Below are 20,890 nucleotides of genomic sequence, written 5' to 3'. Positions count from 1 at the left end.
GATGAAACGTCGAGGTCATGTGCGAAATAATTAAGCCCATATATGCCGACAGATCAGAGCGTGCACTGCAAACAAATTAAAAGAAATATGATATTTTACCGTCTGCTAAAACAAAGAGACACCATTTTTTATTAATTGTTGTGCTTTGCTATTGCCAGTTGGACTAAAAATGCACTTATTAATAAAAATTTCTAATTCTATAGCCGTTCGCAATAGAGCACCGAGGAATGATGTCTAGACTGTTTCATTATTGATATTTTACTATTTTTTGCTTATTTTTGGACTAGAATACACAACCCTTAGTAATCCGTTTTTGTCAGATTCTCCGCGCGTTCCGGTTTTCTTCGTATTTCAGCGTCTTTTGTCACGGTATTATCTGGAGACATGCATAGAGAGCAAAAAATTCTAAACAATAACTACTGACCAGCGCATTTTAATCCACCAGATGGACATCGGCATCCTCTCACCCCTTCCCCCTGAAATGTTTTTCTCTTCCTGCAAGCACAATGACGTCGTGTGGAATATTCTGGAAGAGATAAAATTCTCTGGTACACGAGGAATACCTTTCAATCGAAAGTAAAAATAAACTTTTTCAATCAAGCAACAACAAATTTTCCTTGATCTAAAAATATGAACTTTTAGTTCATATAGACAGATTACATAGATTTCTCCTACCATTTTTGTCTCGGTATTTTAGAAAGAGAGCGGCCTTGTTGCTTCAAAGTGGGTAGGAATAGGACTGCCAGCGTGCCAGCTCGAGGGAAAATTCAGGTTACCGGCTGGAACCATTATGAGGGCAATACAATTCGATATAATAGTTACCAGCTGCGCTATATAATTAAAAAGTCCTGATTTCTCTATTTTATCGCAGGAAAAATTAAATTTTAAAAGCATAAATAGGATTTCATTAGAACAATAGAGGGTGTCTTGGGCAGCGTGATAGTTTATACATATTTAAAGACCAAGCTGAGACAGTATTCGAGTGACATTATTCATTCACTTTTTATTCAGGCGGAAGTGGAATTTGCTCTTCAGTTGATGAAAAATGAAAAGTCTCCCGGCCCAGATGAGTTGCGGAATGAGGTGGTAAAGCACTTGTGGCTGGTTGTTCCCGCTGAGATGACGGCCTTCCAAAATGTTTGTCTCGAATTGGGCGCGTTTCCGAGTTCGTGGAAAACGTCCAAGGCTGGGTATCTCCCGGGGAGATTTCCAAACTTGCAGTGCAGTGGTTTTTTTGCAGTATTTACCAGTTTTGTGCGGTTTTTTGCACCTCATGGTAAAAGTATTGAATAAATCCCCTATATGGAGAGGAAACGGGTTTTTGGTTATGATTATTAACCTTTATTACTTTATTAATACTTTTTACTTTATTAATTCTTTTGACTTTCATTATTAATTTTTGTTGACTCATATGTTTTTCAGTTTTTTTTTGACATTTTAAATGTAATTTTTCATGGGCACTCAAAATGCGGGAGAAACTAGCAGCAAAAAAAAACGCAAAAAACCGGGTCCGCAAAATACCGGTTAATACCGATGCCCAGCCCTGAAAACGTCCAGTCTGAAACTATTTGCACAAGGGAAAGGGCGGCATTTCGGACGTGAACAACTATAGGGGTATAAGTGTTTGCTGCTCGTTGTACGGCCTCCTGGACCGGCTGATGAACAATCGCCTCTACACATACCCGCCTGATTGAACTTATTCCGCCAAACCAATTTGGTTTCGTGAGAGGGAGGTCCACTTTACAGGCTGTGCAGTAATGCAGTTCCTGATTGATGAGATATAGAATCTGTAGTTGTAGTGTATATGGAAACAACAAGTCGCTGTACGCCCTTTTTCTGGACATTAAAAAAGCGTTTGATTCTGTTGATAGCTAGAGGTTTCATCTTTGACAGCCTGGTGGAGACTCGACAATTTTCGGTCAGTGAGCTTGAACTGCTGGCAGAAATGCTTGATTCAAACTACCTGGTTGTCCAAGACGGAATCTCAAAGTCTGAGCCTATTGTCCAGTCGAACGGTGTGCGGCAAGGTGGTTGCTTTTCTCCTTTTCTCTTTATCTTTTCATTAGCAGACATAAACTCACTTTTAGAAAGGGTGCCAAATGTTAAACTCGTCCTCTATGCTGATGACATGGCCTTGCTTTCCAATAATTTGGAGAATCTTAAGCGCTTTACACTTTTACTAATAGACTATTTAATGGAGAGGAAATTAGAACTAAATTTTCAAAAATGTAAAATCGTGAAGCTCAGAAATTAATGGAGGGCGTGGTAGGCTTGGGAAGTCTGACTCTTTTGTGGTGAATGATGAGGTAATTGAGTTTGTCTCTGAGTTCAACTATTTGGGAGTCACGCTCCAATCCACTGGCCGCTCTTTTTCGAAACATATTTTGAAAAAAGCTAGAGCAGCAATTTTTGCCACGGCTAAAATGACCTCCCTCTCAAAGTCATCTGTCAACGCGGCCTTAAAGCTTTTTGACCTTGCAGTCGCGCCTATCGCGAGCTATGGGGTTCAGGTGATCTGGTCGTACTTTACACTGTGAAGCCCTTCCTAACAACTGTGTTTGTAAACTTTGTGATTAAGAACATGGACTTTTATCATTTCCTGAGCTGAGTTGTGAGTTTAACTCAAGCTGCAAAATTACCAGCTAAATGACTGACCCAAATTACTATTATTATAAAATCTGTTGTACAAAACTGTGTGTTAAATAAAGCGATTGATGTTGATTGATTAGAACAATAAAATTCAAGAGATTTTTTAAATTATGTTTTAAAAATCAATAATTTATTTTGAGCACTTAACGGAGCAGGAAAATATAGCTTGGCAGTCTTTACAATTTCAAAAGTTAAGTTCAGTCAGGTACAGTACCAAAATGAAGACTGGTTGGTGCTTCTGTTCGAAGTTCTCCTTTCAGATAAGCAAACTTTGCAAATATCAGTGTATGGCGAAGGGAAAACTGTCGGCGACACTTCCTCGAGGACTTCTTCCCAAAGTTCAAATATCATCTCGCAGAGCTGATCGTGAGAGAGCTTATCGTGAGAGAACTTACCGTGAGAGAGCTTACAGTGAGAGAGCTCCTCACAATCAATCGGTTCTGCCCAGTCACTGCCCACAAGCGGTGGGCTTCTGTGATACCTCCGTCGCATTTCGGAGTAGTGAATTGAATGGCCGGTTTGAAAAATGATTCGAATTTAAATTCTGGGCAGGGATGTCGCAGCAGGCCGGAAATCCAAATGAAAATCTGCAAAATAAATTTTATTTATTAATTATTTGACTGCAAGAAAAGATATTATCAAAAAACAAATTCATTTTACTCTCTGATATGAAGTTATTTTCTCATGTACACTGTCTCTTTCCTTGAAAATTTAAATATTGAAAGCTCCCAAAGCGAAGTTTAATTTTTAAAAATATTTCCAGCAAGTGAGGAATTTTTCGATTTTTTCTAGTCGACAATCAGCACAATTTAAAGTAGAGCTATGCAGGACAACAATTAATAACATTTTGCATTGTTTTCGTGATCTGCCACAAAATGCGCCTGCAGACAACGCACTGATAATGAGTAAAGACAAATTTGCGACGGCGGCGATGACGACGGACGTGGTAACAACACTTTTCTGCGGCTCTAATTTAATAAAAATTATTAGTTCAGCACTTCATGCAGATTGGACTAAAAATTTTTGATTATGCTAAACAGCATGATGTACTAATTGGCGGATGGTATGAATTTAATTTAAATTGCATCCATGTAACTGTGTAAAAAAATTGATATCCATTTAAAATGCCTACCGCGCGCAGCGCCTTGGGTTACCGCGCGCCGCGCCTTTGGTCTGCAAGCGCGCGTTGTGGTAGGTCAGGCCGAGGAGTGTCGCGACGATTGTTGACCGTAGCAACAAGTTCATTGAATTATTTTTTTTTTGAGTTTAGAAATGCTGTTTATCTCTATGATGTGCAACAATGAAATTTCAGAGTTTGCCAATTTTAAAAAATTAAACGTTTTTTCTCTTCACAAATTATGAGCTAAATTACCGTCCAGGATGATTATATAATGATTTTACGAAAAAGAGACATCATTTTTATGCTTACCGCTTAATTATCAGGATATATTTGGATCCAATTCTCTCGGAAAATTCAAATGACAATGTAAGGAAATTCTAACCCTGTCCAATTTTTCAGAGAATAATTAAGAAAAAGGGTTATTTTTTTAATTTTTACTGTAAAAATGCCCACTTTAAGGTCTAGAATTCTATTTTTGTTGCAGCAGGTCAAAATTTGTATGATGGTTATTATGTCGCTCTTAAGCTTGTGCCGCTCTGAGAGGAGAGTTATTTATCAGTTTTTCGATCGTTAACAAAACCCTGACCTTCCTCCCGTGTATACAACGAACCATGCCTATTATTAAACTAAAGCCCTTTGTACACTGAAAATCGTCAGATTGTCAAGAAACATTCCATCATGGCTTTCAACATGCACAAAAATAAAATGAAAACGTGGCCTGGTCCGTTTGGTCGATACTGACCGCTGGATTTAACATTTTCGTTTCAATCTTATTTTAAAATTCATTAACTAAACGCTAAACGCTAGTCGGATTAACGCACGTGAAATATAATAAACAGTTATGCAAAATCCAAGCCGTCTTAATGTTTCGATATTTGAATAGTTTAAAAAGTTTACCGGCTCAAATTTAAGGCCTACCACACTATTTCCTAATTCAAAATGTTTTCTATATGTACACTCACACTTGTTGAAGTTGCGAAATCTGTCCTTTCCGGGGTTTCTCGCTTGATACAAACTCCTATCTTCACCTCCACTTCACGTGCACGTAAAACCTCCGGATCAGAGTGAGCAAAAATTACAAAGTAAAAATTATCTGCACCAGAGAGCGCCTCGGTCGAGCTCCTGAACCGCCCTCATTCACATATATGGCGCTTTTTTACTTACTGGAAAACAAATTACCAGCCCGTTGGCTCGCATTGTTAAGGCACTCTCAGGAGTGTCAAAGCAATGTGAGGTATTTGAGCAGTTCGGAGATCTAATACTGGCTACCCAATGTCAGAAATGGCAAAAAGTGGTTAGTTTAGTTACTCGAATTGCTCAAATTGCTCAACGGGCTGGGAGGCGCACCGGCGCCGACTCGCTACTTGCTGGTTTGCACCTTTCCAGCATGCGTGATTTGGCTTCACGGGACGAATGTCTAGCGTTTCAATGCAGTCCTCGGTGCGGAGGCAAGTGGCCCTTGAGTGGGCTGGGTCCCTGTGCGGCCTGGTGCGCCCATGTTATCCGTTCGCGGTGTTATTGGGACCCGGGTTTCAGCATTCGTGCTAGTGCAGTGCGCGCCCTTCCCGGTCCTCCGGTCCTCGGACAGGGATAAAATGAGCAAAAAAAAAAAAAAAAAAAAAAAATGCTTTAGGGAAATTAAATTGGTTTTTCACCATTTAAACTGATGCGATCCGAAATTTATTTTCCAGTTATAAAAGAGAAGTAAAAAAAATGTTAAATTGAAATATTTCTCAATTTTTAACCTTTGTTGAAGATTGCAACCTTAGTGAGTTTTTTTGTTCCAACCATAAATATTCTAGTTGGGAAAAACGATTAAAAATTAAACCGTTCCTGAGGCCTGCTTGCTTAAATCGCAGTGTAGAAAAAGGCACGCCAATCAACATGCACTTAGCCTACATATATTATTATATAGAGTTGGATTTCTTCAAAAGGTGCGAGAGAGGTGCCAAAATTGTTGTTACAATTAGGAGCTTCATATTTTCCCACATACGCATTAAATTAAAAAAAAACATTTTTAACCGAATAAACCACTTGAGCAGTTGAAACACAAAAAATGGGAAACTTACAAAAATTTAGGAGACCAATTTATAAAATTTGGGGACCAAAAAAACGTGGGAGACCAACTAATGAAATTGGTAGTACAAATATAATTGGGAGACCAACTAATAATATTGCGTTTGATCTTTGATTTAACTAAAAAGTCAAAAGCTAGAAATTGTTAATATCCCTGTTTAAATTTCATTTTTGTCAATGCCATGTATGTCTAATTTAATATTTTTTCCAACATAATTCATTCCTCAATCAATTTGATAGATCCAATAAACGCGTGATTTAAGGGTCGATAACAAAAGAAAAAAACTGTTGGATGCTAAAGAGGCTGAATATTGGAATTGGATATACAAAATGTTCATTACAGCCCTAGAAATAAAAAAAAATTGAATCAAGTAAATTAACTTTTTTTAAATTAAAAAATGCCTTAAATTTTGGCGCTCAGGTTGGCCCTTTGTTTGTAAAATTATGAAGGTAATTTTTTATGATGAGAAACGATATCGAATTTGCTAGTTAACGTCAGAATTAAATTATAAATATTGGGGGGGGGGGGGGGGTTCCGTCCCTTTCAGTTGAAATAGAAAAATAAAATTTTTTATAATTAAAATGTTCTTAAAAGCACCCCGGATTTTTTAAAACAGACTCTGCAAGATTGAACAATTTAAATGTTTTTAACAATTTAAATACCTTGTTTATAAATTATCCATTTTTGGTGACTTAAAATAATTGTAATTTTTTTGCAAATTTAAAGGCTGAATCACCCTTTTCTATAATTTAAATTTAAAAACAAATATTTTTTAGCATTATTAAAAACTAATACATTCAAAAAGTCCTAATGCGCGAAGTCCCGACGAGTAAAATGTGTGGCCCTGTTGTCGTTCTTGCATTATACCCGCAGCACAGGCGCAGTGGGAAAATGAACATGCTGCAGTGTGCGATTACTTTGGCGCAAAACGCAGCTCCAGTAGCCTGAGCTCTCTCGTTCTCTCCCCCTCACTCACACACACGGGCATTGTTTGTTTTTTAAATTTAAATTATATAAAAGGATGGAATCCCAAATGATTTAAAAATGAGCCTTTAAATTTTCCTATAAAATGATTGTTTCAGTCCATCAAAAATAGATAATTTATAAACAAAATATTTGAATAGTTTAAAACGTTTAAATTTAGGCTCTTTAAAGCTTGCAGAACATTGTTAGCAAAATCAGGAATAATATTGGAGAACATTTGAATTATTTTAAATTTCTTTAACTGTTTCTAATTTGAACTGAAACATAATCTACTGGTGAATTGCAATCCAGAATAACCTCTTTCTTTTTTAGTGTACTATATGAAAAATGCGATGTATTATATTTGAAATGGGTGCGTAGAGATAAGGAAGAATTAAAAATCCTAGGTTGAGATTTTGAGGATTTATTTCAAAATACAATGCAAAAGGACAATCGGTCGTCGTGTCGTGGCCGCGGAAACGTGCGTTGGCGGCGAATAAATTTTGCTGCAGCGGCTCGACCAAAAATGCGCTTTTCAAATTCCAAGCTACGAGTTCGACGTTTTCATGTATATGTGTCACTAAAAATTCTCTAACTGCATCGCCCGTGCGTGTCTTCCAGGCTTTCATCATCAACGTCGTCGTCTGCACTACGTTTATTTTTTTATTTTTAATAATTTTCATGGGGGAGAAAACGAATTGCTGGCTGGGCGTGGGTGGGGTGGAGGTTGGGCTGGTCGAAATGGGTATAATAATTATACTGCTGCGGTAGATATAATTAATTAACCGTAATAAATGTCGTCAACACTCTGCATACATGCAAGAGAGGTATTTGTTGCTTACTTATCGGTATTTTACTTGTTACACTGACTGAGATCGCGAATACTTCTTGTCACTTTCTTTCTTTCAAGCAGCAGTGGAAGTTTATTTTTGACACTATGTCAATCCATTCTTGAGAGTCGAATCAGACTAAATCCGTGGAAACCCAATAACCGTTACTTTTAAGCGGTTTTTTGGTTTGAATCAATCAGAGAACTGATTGATAAATTCATACCAAAAACGACCAAAGTAACGGTTTTTAGCCTCTCTGTTGATTTTAAGCAAGTCTTGTCTTAATTTCGACCAAATAATTCGGCCCTCAAGGATCGATCGACAGTGTCAAAAAAAATATTCCAGAGCTACTCTCACATGAGGAAAAATAATTAAACAGTCGAACGCAACGCAAGTTGTAAAGCCGAAAATGATCAGGTTAAAAGAACGAAGCACGGATTAGAAATGAGAGTTAAAAAATATATGCATATAAAATCTGCTGTGTCTATGAGAGAGTTAATGATACACTAAAATTAAACGATCGACGAACGCGAACGAACATAAATAATACATTCCAGTGTTTGTTTCTTATATCATCGCACTATTTACACACATGTACATGTTGTTTGCGTCAGGGATTATCGAGTTAGTTTTAATTTTATTCGCATGGTTACACATCATTTGCTTTCTCTCTTTCTTTCAAATATCAAAACGACAATATTCTCACACGCGAGCTGATTGGTTTAATTTTACTTTCCCATATCGTATTTCTATAAGAATGAACGAAAAGCATTTTTAAATTTTTCTTTAAAAAATTCTCCCTAAAATAGTCTTTCTTGGCGAGATTGAGACAATTTTAAGCTAAAGCCTTCAGACATAATGTGTACTGAAATTAATTTTTTCGAATGAGTGGAAAATTTTAGTTTTTCAAATTTAAAATGCAGGCAGAGTCGGTTTAAACTTAATTTGAAGAAGTTTCAGTCCGATTTTTTTCCAAATTTGAGAATTACATAGAGTTTATTAGAGCCACCAATACGGTACTGGTTATTTTACTGCAATTTCAGACTTAATCCTTCTTCCACAGAGCATTTTTATGTGCTGAAAATCAGTCCAGACAATCACCGTTTAAACAACTGCAAAGGCTTATTATTAGTGAAAATTTTGTATTTTAAATTTTTCACCGGTGAGATCAGCTGAATCGGTTTTTATTTAGCTCAGAAGAGAAATAATTTTAAATGTGGAGGGTTCAATATCAGGATTTAGCCCTAAATCACAACATTGTATAAATACGGTGGCGCCATCTGTTGGCAGTTTTGAACACTAAAGCGGTTTTTATTTAAAATGAGCCACTAAAAGTCAATTTTGACTGTAAAACACAAATCAACGCTTGTTCGAAATTAAAATCAAGGCAGAAATGGCCAAACTCTAATTTGATTTTTTTTTTCAAAATGTGGGTGGTGTCCAAGATCACCATTTAAGTCCAAATATGGTGCAGTTTTATTATAATTCTACCCTTTTTCTTAATATTTTTGACTAACAATGGGCAAAAAAGCATATTTTTTAAATTGAAATTTTTTACTCTCACAAGCATGGCTGGTTAATGTTTCATCCACCTTAAAAAAATAAATTCCACTTAAATCGAAATAAAATGCAATTTTTAGTCTGATTAGTCTCAAATCTCGCGAAGAAGTACCTTAAAACAAAAATAATGACTTGGCCTGGCTGCAAATCAATCGACTTGGCGGCTGGTCCTCTAGGGTTCACTCGAACCACTTTCATCGTCGTTTTAAATGCAAACTTTGAGCACCAAAGTTAGAGTTTCTTTTCATTCCACTCCCCATTTCCATTTCATAATGCAAAACGAGAGAATTTTTGGCAGTGCGGCGAAAAGAGAGTCGAGGTAATGGCCGGGAATCGAACGTTTGCTTCGTGGCCCGCACGAACGAAAAACGAATTATTTCCTCTCTTGACTAGTCGGTCGCCGGAAAACAAACAAAAGAAGTGCGGTGATGCTTTCTTTCTTTTTTCTTCAACTTTCGCCGCTTCGAAGGAGCAAGGAAGAGGGGAAATGAACGAATGGGGGCGCCGGCAGCAGGCACACTCTTTTCTCTTTCTTTTTCTTTTGGAATAAAAATTGTCCCGTTCAGTCGTTCCGTTGGAAAAAGTTCCAGCAAATCAGGAGAAATCAAGAAGGAATGTGTGTGTGGGTTGTTGTCTCCGGAGAAAACTTGTTTCTGTTTTCGTGGTTCACTCGCTCGCTAGTCGCCCGCCGAGATTACCGCCGATTCAGCTCGCTTTTGATCGCTGAAACAGAAGGAGAAATGGGTTTAACACATATTTTGAAGCAGTTTTTGATCGATTTGTTTTACTTTTTTAAGATATAAAAAAGCTAGAAGATATTTTTGGGCCTCCAGACGGGCGTTTCGCGCCAGCCTTTTGGGCGGCAAAATTGACCAAAAAAATTAAATATTAAGCTTTGGCGCCGGCAAAACCGCAAAAAAGTGCGCAGGTCGCGCTACCTGAGGGAGGTCGGTGACAGGCAGGGGTGAAAAATCGTCACTGAGGATCGCCAAAATAATGTGCTCAAAATTAGTGAAAAAAAGCACTAAATACCGGCCTGGGAGCCGATCTCAGGTTGAGGTACCCTGAAAAAGGTCCTTTCTCCTAGGATATTGATCGGATCGGTTTGTATTTTGTCTTAAAAAGATTCCATATAAATTTAACATCAACTGAGAAGGCTTTTTGTCCTCAACCAGAGATGAACGGAGGATGTCATAAAAATTTTCGACTATTTCAAAATCTGGTCAGAAAAAATTCGAAAAACAGTCCGATTGTGAGAAGCCAAACACGGGCGAACGCGGCTCATTGAGGGGGGGGGGGCGTCGATTGGTGACAAAGTCGTTGCCTTCCGGCCCATAGGGCCACGAAAACTATAGTTCGCAAGTATCACTTTAATAATTAATAACTTGGCGTCCCTTAAAACAAATCAAATTTTCGGCCGTTGCTATACTGTATTATGAAAAGAGGAAAAACAAGCTTTCAGAAAATTTATAGTATTTTGGTCTACATTTAACAATTAAAATGTTAAAAAGCCCAGGACAAAACCTCAAAGGAAATTTTTAATTCTCGGAACGTTTAAATTGACCCTATATGAACAAATTTCGTCTAAATCAAGCAAACACCAATTTGAAATTTACTTGAAATATTTGGTCAGTTCAAAAATTTTACAATCAGATGCTATTTAGAAAACAGTAAAAATTACAACAGCTCTGGAGAAATATTGAAGACAAAAATAGACTTACCATCGACGATTTCCAACTTGAGCTTTTGCATCTCCTTGCGCATCTCGCGCAGGATGTCCTGCTTCAGCGCATCCAGCTCCGAGTCGGGGGCGCCGCCGTTGACCTTTGGCGAGGCGCCGGGCAGACCCGTCGCGGCCGCCGCCGCGTCTTCCGAGCCGAAGCGTTTGCGGCCCACCTTGGGGCTCTCGCCGCCGCCGCCACCATTCACTTTGCCACTGTTTTTCTCCCACGGCTGCTTCTTCTCATCCCCATCCTGAATATACAAATCGGAGAGTTGAATTCCTGCCCTTAAATTGCTCGTATTATAAGTCAAAACACAACTATATTTCGTGCCAATAACTCCAAATATCAGAATAATTGTAAAAATTAACTACCGTAGGCCTCGTATTTACCTCCCTTAACAGAATAAATTCAACTTGAATCAAAATTTATTGAAGATAATTTGTTATTGCCTGCAAATTACATCTTTCTTTGTGTTTATCGTTTTTTTAAAAATATTAAAATTTATTATTATCAAGTCCGTTAGGCATAATATTAATAAAACTATCAATGAAAGCATTATTTAACTATAATAAATCCGTGCACTATAACAGGTCTCTAGAAATACTCTTCTGCGTTTTTATATCCCTTGGCTACCAAGGATAATTTATAATGCACAGTATTGAGGTTTTTTAATTAATAAAAAAATTCCCCCAATGTCCTATTTAAAATATTTTAACTGTTTGGAAAATAAACCAGCAGGGCCATAATAATTATAATAAATCTCTACGAAATTAAATTAAATTTAAAACCTTCATAGAGACAAATTTACTCTGAAGAAAAGTGTCTCTCACCTGATTGGACGAGGGCGAGGGCGCGCCAGTGTCTTTGTTCTGCGCTGCGGCGCGGCGTCTGGCCAGAGTCTTGGCCATTTCGTCCATCATGGAGGCCATGCCGCCGCCACCGCCGCCGCCACCACCACCACCACCTACAGAATTGCCGGCAGCGCGGCCAAGTGTGCCGTAGTTGCTGCCGCTGCTCGAGGTGCTCGAGCCGCTGTTCTCGCAACTCGCCTGCAATGACCAAAATTAAATTTGATATTTAATTTAAAACGAAAGAAATACTTGAAAGAATTTGGATTGGTTTATCTTTTATACAAAAATATTATTTGCGCAGCACTGATTGTGAGTTAACCTAATATTTGAATTTTTGAAAATTAAACTTCATAGAAAATATTATTACTATGACTGTATGAGTTTTTCAATCTAAATTTAATAAATTATTTTTTTTAAAAAAAAAGTCAGAATCAGATACGGTACATTTGCAAATTTAAAAAAAGTAATATTACAACCATTAGAACCAAGCATTTGAAAATAATACAGTTTAGAAGATGGGTGTGTGCAGCAAAAGGGGACAAAACGATGAAGAATATTACGGCGAGTTTGATAAACATTGGGTTCTTAATGTCCAACCCACAGGAGCCGAGTTATTCATTTTTAAAGTCCAAAAATTTGAGAATTTTCAAACTTGTTTTCAGTGCCCAGGCGGGGCCCTATGGGCCGGACGGTGCCTATTCCGATTTTAGCAAAAACAACGTAAACTTCAGGGTAAAGGTTAACGCCATCAGGGGGCAGTCACTACATGATAGATCAGTGGGGAATGTCCACCCGTGTTTGATTTTCCAAAATCGGACCATTTTCTGATTTTTTTAATTGTTTTTTTTAAAGAGTCGCAATTTTTAATTTATACTGGGCTTGAAGAGTCCAAGGGACGGAAGCAACTTGTTAAACTCTGCCTGATGGTAATAAGAATAAAAAGTTTTACGGATCAATAGGTAGCCTAAATAATTGTCACCTCACCCTGTTTATAATCCATAAATAAAAAAAACTCAAATATTCCAAAATTAAATAGGCTTGATTCAAATAAATAACTCACGTTCTGTTTGCTGTTTCTCTTGAGCTTGGCCTGCTGGAGGGCGGCGGCGAACGAGCCAGAGTCCTGTGTGAGGTCCGAGCTCGACGAGCGGGACATGTTAATGCCCGGCGGGGGCGGCGGGGGAGGAGGCCCCCCTCCGCCCATCATTGGCGGCGGTGGAGGCCCGGGAGGTCCGGGGGGTCCGGGCGGGGGCGGTGCTCCGTGCATGGGAGGCGGAGGCGGCGCCGGAGGGCCCGCGGGAGGCGCTGGGGGCGGCTGAGGGGGCTGTGGCGCCGGCGGCGCCGACGACGTCCTGTGGTGGCCTCCAGGCGGCGTCGCGGGTGGTGGGGCTCCTGGCGACGCGGCGCCTGGACTGCTCACTGTCCGGAAACATGAATTATGTTGGGTCTTGTTTGTTTTGAATAAATTGAAAATTAATTATATGCTTTTTAGTAAAATTATATATTCCTTTTACTGATTTCTTGAGCAAGAATTGCAGAGTAAATAGTTTTACGGATCAATAGCACGCAATTTTTCTGTAATATTTACAACATCCAATGATCTCAGCTTTATTTTGACAACAATAACTGGTAATTTAGGGCAGGAAAATTCAAAATCATAAAAATATCGGTTCTTAAAAATTGAAATATTATTTTAAAAATTTTATTCACAATAAAATGGTATAACGATTTTTAGCAGAACAATGATTTATCAAAATAAAAATTACGGGTTATTTTTGCTACCGCAATGAAAAAATAATTTACTTTTTGGATTTCTTGACAGCCTTGTTTATTTAGGCTGAAAAAATCAATGAAAAATATGCAAGCAGCAAAAAATGGCAAAAACTGTCCTGCAGCTTTTTATTTCTATTAAAATAGTCTGATATTCCTTCTAAATTAATCCTTACTTTGTTGCTGCTGCTGCTGCTGCGACATCCGCCGCTCCTGGATGATGGCCACGTCCTCTCTGGTCATTGTCCTGTCGCAAAAAACGAAGCGAACGATCAGCAGAGAGACAATTTGCGTCGACACGATAAATAATGAGAATGGCTGAGAACACGTAATAATATTTACACCGACCAACAGAAGTCGCTGAGCTGTTTGTTAATCGGCAGACCAGCACCCTGCGCGTTAATTGGGTGGACGCACGGCACGACGGGCGACTCTCTTTGACCAAGGTGCCAATGAAAGAAAGGGAGGGAAAAACGAGCTACCGGGAATCAGGAACAGGATCAGAGCCCAAGTTGGATTCTGGACATACCTGACGCCGACCAGGGTAAAAGAATAAAAAAGGAAACCACCTATTTGGCAATATCTCACCACCACAGTGTTGCTTCTAAATACCAATTTGTGCTGTGATGGGCAAAACTGGATTTTTAAAATTAATTAGTCAAATTATTCTGTATTTTTTAATTTTTACAAGGCTAAACCGACTAAAATACTCATTAAACTTGTGGATGAAGCCATAATTAAATAATTTTGTCAAATTTAAGCAAATTCAAATATGAAAAATTGAAATGAAAATTTCCAAGCTTCAGTAGAGTGTAAAATTTAAGGTGAATATTATGTATTCCAATTTTTTTCAGAGCCGGAAATCCAAGTATACGATAAAAAAATTATTTTAAAACAAACTTCCCCAAAGCAAATAAAAATTAACAAGAGCCTGAAACACAAGCCAAATATTTGCAAACAATTATTAAGCCAAAATTAAATGATCAATTTTCACATTTTGACAATTAAGAACTTCCAGTTTTGCCATCGGAGGGTTGGGAAGGGGATGAAAGTCGAATTTTGTGAGGACTGAGGGAGTTCGGTACCTGGATCCTTGCGGCGACGTGTGGTAGAAACTGGGGGGCAGTTGTTGCTGGGGCAGTTGCGGCTGGGCGGCCGGCGGGGGCGGGCCCGGGGGACCGCCACCGCCACCGCGAAGGCCCACTTGCGGGTGGCCCGGCGCGAAGTAGTCATGCTGCAGGCCGGCGGCCGTCGCCATAATTTGGCTGGGCCACGAGTATTTTTGTGCTCTCACATTGACAAAAAGGTTTTGGTTAAAACTCACCTGTAGCCCATGTCCTCCTCGTAGGAGCCGTTCGGCAGCTGGTGTGGCTGCCCTGCGTAAATGGGCGCCTGCTGCGGCGCCGATTGCGCCATCCCCTGCTGCAGCGGCGGCAACGGTGGCGGCTTGTTTCCACTCAAAACCTGAAAATTTTAACAATTTTTTAAGTTTAAAAACAAAAGGACCTGAAAATGTTAATGATGGAATAATTTGAATTTTATTTAGAGCCGATTCATATTTTGATATTTAATTTGCAACAAAATCGATAAGGTAACTTATTTCTCTAACCCCTTAACTTCTCTCTAAATCAACCCCTAAATGGGTTTTTGTGCTCCTGGCTCTTTTTTAAATATATGTCCTACTTCATCTTCTAAATAAAAATTATTCACCTTTTTATCATATAACCCTAAATCATCCCCCAGTCTACTTATAAGACATAATTTCTTGTATTTGATTTAAAAATTTTACCCAAGAACTAGCAATAATAATTTAAAGAGTTTGACAATATGGTCTCAAAAATTAGTTAGGGGGAGGTAATGGGGTTGAAGTATCTCAATGGTTCAATTAAATAAGTCCAGGCTACCCAAACAAATGGGCTAATATCATGATGAGAATTAACAAAAACCATAAATTCTTGCTAAGGGTTGGTTTTAAAGGGATGAATTAGGGTCAAAAAATAAGAATGGCCAAATATTTTAGCATGGACTAATTTTAATGGGATGACAAAGAAAAAATTCCTCAAAAATGAGCATTTTACCAAGAGACAAATACTTTGTTGGAAGATTTAGGGGTTGTTTCAGTGCTGATCTAACCACTGATTCCACTTAATGATTTCAAACTGCTGAATAATAAGGAAAAGTTTAACAAAATATCAAAACATAACATGAAAGTCTATCATTGGAATGGTTTTTGAAGGGATGAAATCTAAAGGAGGTTGGAATATAAACAAAATTAATTTTTGGTTTAAATATGTAATGCATAGAGAATTAGAATTAAGAATAATTTCCGGGTTGATTTTAAACATTAAAATCCATTTTAAAATTCTAAGGGTCCAAAATTACTGAATTTTAATCCAGATCTTTCGCAAAGTTTTAGCCAAAAATCCGGCCTTTGGATCTGCAGGTACCAACCAATTAAAGCAACAAGTCACCAATAAGAGCCAGTGATTGTGTAACACTTGAGTGAAAATTGAATTAAATAACCAGAAATGGTGTTTTGATATGCCTCAATTATTTTAAACAGGCCGACCAGCGGACTGAGTGGACCCTCATGGCTTAGAAGATTAATTGAGCAACGACCTCGGCATTCTATCCCATCGGCACCATTTCCAAATTCTAAAATCCGGGTCTGTATTATATTTTTAAACTCAGTTTCCGGCTTCAGATAAAAGCTGGACGTAACATTTATTTTTTCTTTAAAACTCACGTCTAAAACATGGAGCATTGCTTTGGCGAAGGCTTCCGCGTCCTCCTTGCTGCTGAAGTTGAGGCCGTAGACCTGCTTGTTGTCACGCCACTGGTGGAACGTGGTCGTCGCCTGGTTGTACTTGAGCCCTTTCATTATGGCGCAGTTTATCACCACCTGTGCACAGGAAAAAAATTTATAATTGGCTAACAACCAATGGATGGATCAAGTTGTAAAATTCTAGAATTTCAGGGGCTAATAATTAGAGGCAAAAATAACAGACATAACATGATAAAACTAAAATTTCCCGTGTAAACAATTTATGGTTGAATGTCACTTTAGGAAGAACATATTGTTATATCTCATTTGACTTATTTTTTAACCTAACCAGAAGAATTATGTTTATTTGTAGCTATTTTAAAACAAAAGTTTAAAAATTGCAGACTCTTGTGGAAACATCCTGACCAAATTTTTCACGGAGTCATTTACTGAATTTTACAAGAGATTAAATTTAAATAAATTATTCAAATAAAAATGGTCCAGATAGTTATTTATCTCACTTCTAACTCGTTGAAACGAATTTAAATATCATGTTTTTGTTAAGAGACAAATAATGATTTTTTATATCAAACCTCAAGGTCGTTGAGCTTGCGGCCGACGACGCGGAAGCTGTTGTTGACCTGGTGGTGGTAGATGTGCACCTTGGAAAGTCCGGACGAAGAGCCGGACGGCACCCACCGCTTGATCGTGTCCTCGTAGACCATGACCGACGCCCGCGCCGACGCGATGCTCAGCTCGCTGCACGCAAACAAAAACAAACCATCAAACGGCGAAATATCAACAAACTTTCCTTCGTTCCAGCTCCTCTCATTTAAATAGCGTATTATTTGCTCTTGTTGTTTTATCTCGCGCGACTCCTACGCCGCGCCGCTAGCACGTGTGTGCCAGCCAGCACTCAGGTCACTGAACCTGCGCTTTCTGGGAACTACCATTTCAACCGCCAAGTGAAATTCAAGCTTGCGTTGAAAAGGATTGAAAATTAAACTTCAGTGCTGCGAGAGTTTAAATAATTTCTGTGCTTTTTGCTTTTAAATTTAAATTTTCGTAATTTTTTAACAACTTCAGGGAGGAATGGGTATTTTTTTAGCTTTTTTTACACATTTTTATTTAAATATATTGATTTTTAAATAGCTTTTTGTGTCCAGAGAGTCTTTTAATTTTATAAATATAAAATGGAGTGAGCTAGAAAGAAAGATCGGAGAAAACATGAGAATATTGTATGAGGAATATAGGTATTTTGTTGCATTTTATTGGTAAAATTAAGAACATTTATTAACAATTCTAGAAGCATTTTTTATTTTATCTATCAAGAATGTCTCTCATCTACATTTATTTTTTTAAATTTAAAATTGGAAGAAATTAAAAAATATATAATTGAAAGACGAAAGGCAAAAGTATATTTTTGCTGAGGGAAAATTTATAAAATTGATTTATTTTTTGTAACTACAAAAATATGCATAAAAACTATCAGCAGGAAAGTTTTTTGCATTTATTTGTATTGAAAAAACTGAAATTTTATTTTCTTGCAACTTCTGGTACATGAATCTGCAAAAAAGTGTCAAGAATCTTGCCTTTTGTCAAAATGTTTACATAAATAATTAATAATTTGTTTTTTTAATACATAAAGGACGCAAACACGAACAAATGAGGGAAACGGGCCCTTGAGTGAAATCCTTGTTCGATAATTTTTCCTCTCTGATAGTGATAAAAAGCTAATCGATTGTTTACAAGTTGAAACATAAGAATGCTCTTCTGATGATAAGGCGTGTTTGAATTTTAAACGGTCATCAAGGTTTGTGTTAACCAAGCTGCAGATAAAAAGAGACCGGCACCACCTGTAAAGCTCGAGTTTACGAAATCGAGTCTGTTATTTTAATGCAACGTTTCAAGTAAAGCGAACATCAAAAGGAGAGAGAGAGTAAACAAAAACAATTTGGGCAATGTTGCAACTTATGCAATTCTTGCACTGCAATTGCAACATTATTCGCCTCATTGTGTACATGCAACAACAATGCGACGGTTATTTCAGCAGCAATACCAAGAAGAACTAAATACATTCAAATATTCCCATTTTCAGGAAAAAAAAGGTGTGAAATATCCAGAGTTTTTTTTTTAAATATAAATAAAGCTGTTGTTGAGCGTGCGGGAGTTCGTTTTCGCCGCGGATATGGAGACCACAAAAACAGCAGATAAGACGGTTGGCTCGTCAACATTCGCTGCAAAATATTCATGCTTAGGATGGTAATAAGAACGAGCGTCTTTTCTCCAGACAACTGCTCTTCGGCCGAATCGGGGTACCAAAGAGAATTGAAATTGGAGCTTTTTCGTTCTACCTTCGCTGATCGTCGTTGGCGGCGGCAGCGGCATTCGGCATGTTCGGCACTCCTGAATTTCGCGCGTAGTGACAACTGCAAAGCGATACATTTCACATATTTACCAATTTTTTATTAAAATTATTTAAATCAACTGCAAGGCCTGATGAATTATTAATTTCATGCAAGAAATCCCCGATTATACATTGAATTTTTATGCTATCAGTACAACAATCATTTTAAATGTTTAAATTATTCCTCCTATTTCCTAAGACATAAATCTGTTCATTTGAACATCGGAAATTACCAAAACTACTCACTATTATCCATTGTTTTCCTTTATACTTTTTAAAATTAGTACGCTTTCAATTCTCTCACAATCAGCTTGAGAAACTCATCTTTTAAAATTAATATTTATCTACACAAACTCAAAAGATCAGATCAATGAAAGGATATTTTTTTTAAAAAAATTCTCAGAGTCAATATTTCACCTGTTACGATAAATAAGTTGAGATATTTTTAGTTGTGCGACGCAGAAACGTGATAATCTGTTTCAGTTGTTCCGAACTGCTCGGGAAAGTAAAAGGCGAGATTAGCAAAGAACTTTCGAACGGGTTAGGTGTCGCTAACATCACGACTTTCGCGGTTGCTGAGCAGACACGAAAAAAACTAAAAGAAAAAAAGACATGAAACTCGATCATCCACGGAAGAAAATTAAATAAAGGTGAGACAGGTGATCTACAAACACGACCAATTTTTACTATTTTTTATTCCACTGTTTGAAGCATAGAAATTTTGTACCAGAGGATATAAAAACTTATAAATTATAAAAACGTTTTGTGGAGCGTTATCAAGAAAATCTGGAATTAGATTAGTAGTTACTAGTTAGCCGGTTAAAATTTAATTTGAAATTTTTTAGCCTGACACCGAAAAGCCTTTCTCAATGGCACTGCCCTATTAAAGAAAATAAATTTCTTATATGGAAGAAATTGCTAGAAATGTGATTATTCACAGCTGCGTCATTTATTTTCTCGAGAATATGCGGTGAGTCAAGAGGTGAGCAGGAGGAGAGAACAAATTAACGAATTGATAGGCTTGTTTCCTTGCTTATCTCGCGAAAAAAAAATACCGTCTCACAAGGCAAACAAACCGGGGGCGATAAAGGTCCGCGAATTATTCCTCATCTTGCGACGCAGCTTCTAGAAATAAACTAGTGCAAACCAGGAAATTAACCGTAAAACGCCGTTGAGTCACCTCGAACAGGAACTACATAACTACTGTTTTACTTTTTTCTTTATCTGTCAATCCTTCTTGGATTTAATTCATATTAATATAATATCGGACGTCACAGTGATTGACAGCAGTATAAGGCCACGCCCCTCTCGAACTCATGCTCTCGGCGGCCGACTCGCCCTTTTCGCCCCATTCGCCAGCCGAACGGCCCCAATTTCGGGCCCTGTAGGCGGCCCTGGAGGCGTTTCGGGCCTCGAGGGGGCCCGTCCCCGGCGAAGGGCCGAAGGAAGAGGAAAAGGGAACGCCCTGTTCCTTCCGCCGTCGCCGATCAAAACCCGCCCGTGAAAAAACAAACACAGCAGTGCGTGATGAATATAAAAATGTGTATAAACGCTGTTTGAATGAATTAATAATGTTGTGATGACTTTATGGTGCATAATTCGACACTTTAATAGCCGTGAATGGCTTTTGAGGAGATGAAAAAAGGCTTACTTGTTAGAAATCGCAATATTTGGAATTCTAACGCTGTGAAACAGTCCGAAAGAATGTTAAAGAGCCTCAAGTGAACAGTTAAACGCCAATTAGGCTAAACAATTTAATTACACATCGCGAAATCAACGCGCCCAGCGATTTCAATGCTTTTTGCAGCCCAACCCCACGGATTCCCGCCTGACGTGCCGAAATTCTTCCAGCCCTAAAGTTCGGCTGGAGGTTCGACGTGTCGACGGGCGAAAGATCGATCAGTCGGCGCCGTCAAAGGGGCCCTATCTCTGCGCCTGGGGGTCGTCGGACGCGACCCGCGGCCCGGGGGCGGCACTCACCTCATCGTGGGGCAGCTGGAGGCGGGCGGGGCGGCTTATTCTCAGGGGCGGCGCGGGTGCAGTCGACAGGCGGCGCCGATCCAACTCAATCGCATCTCGCGATCGACGCCATTCGGCTCCTTCTCGCTCGTCTCTGATGATCACTTTTGACGCGACTCGCCGAGTCGCCGCCAGGAGCGCTGCCAACGCTGAGGC

The 20,890-nt window shown here is 38.6% G+C and overlaps 1 protein-coding gene across 3 annotated transcripts; it reads right to left on the bottom strand.

Annotated features, from left to right (window-relative positions):
• Positions 1-7,217: 7,217 nt before the first annotated feature.
• LOC135948105 (protein enabled-like) lies at positions 7,218-20,872 on the bottom strand. 3 transcript variants are annotated; one of them, XM_065497184.1, is made up of 11 exons: positions 20,696-20,872; positions 18,663-18,737; positions 16,902-17,067; positions 16,291-16,446; positions 14,869-15,008; positions 14,630-14,809; positions 13,721-13,791; positions 12,835-13,193; positions 11,754-11,972; positions 10,921-11,173; positions 7,218-9,922 (listed from the first exon to the last, which is right to left on the bottom strand). In XM_065497184.1, the coding sequence occupies exons 1-11, from the start codon at positions 20,698-20,700 to the stop codon at positions 9,894-9,896; spliced, it is 1,653 nt and encodes a 550-aa protein (XP_065353256.1). In that variant the 5' UTR covers positions 20,701-20,872; the 3' UTR covers positions 7,218-9,893. The 3 variants fall into 3 exon arrangements, with proteins under 3 accessions (XP_065353256.1, XP_065353275.1, XP_065353264.1); XM_065497203.1 differs by lacking the exon at positions 14,630-14,809 and having other exon boundaries at positions 20,696-20,871; XM_065497192.1 differs by lacking the exon at positions 18,663-18,737 and having other exon boundaries at positions 20,696-20,870.
• Between the last annotated feature and the right edge of the window lie 18 nt (positions 20,873-20,890).

Source organism: Cloeon dipterum, chromosome 1, assembly GCF_949628265.1.
Source record: "Cloeon dipterum chromosome 1, ieCloDipt1.1, whole genome shotgun sequence".
NCBI lineage: Eukaryota > Metazoa > Arthropoda > Insecta > Ephemeroptera > Baetidae > Cloeon > Cloeon dipterum.
Note: the sequence above shows the minus strand (reverse complement) of the source record. Positions and strands in the feature narration are given on the sequence as shown.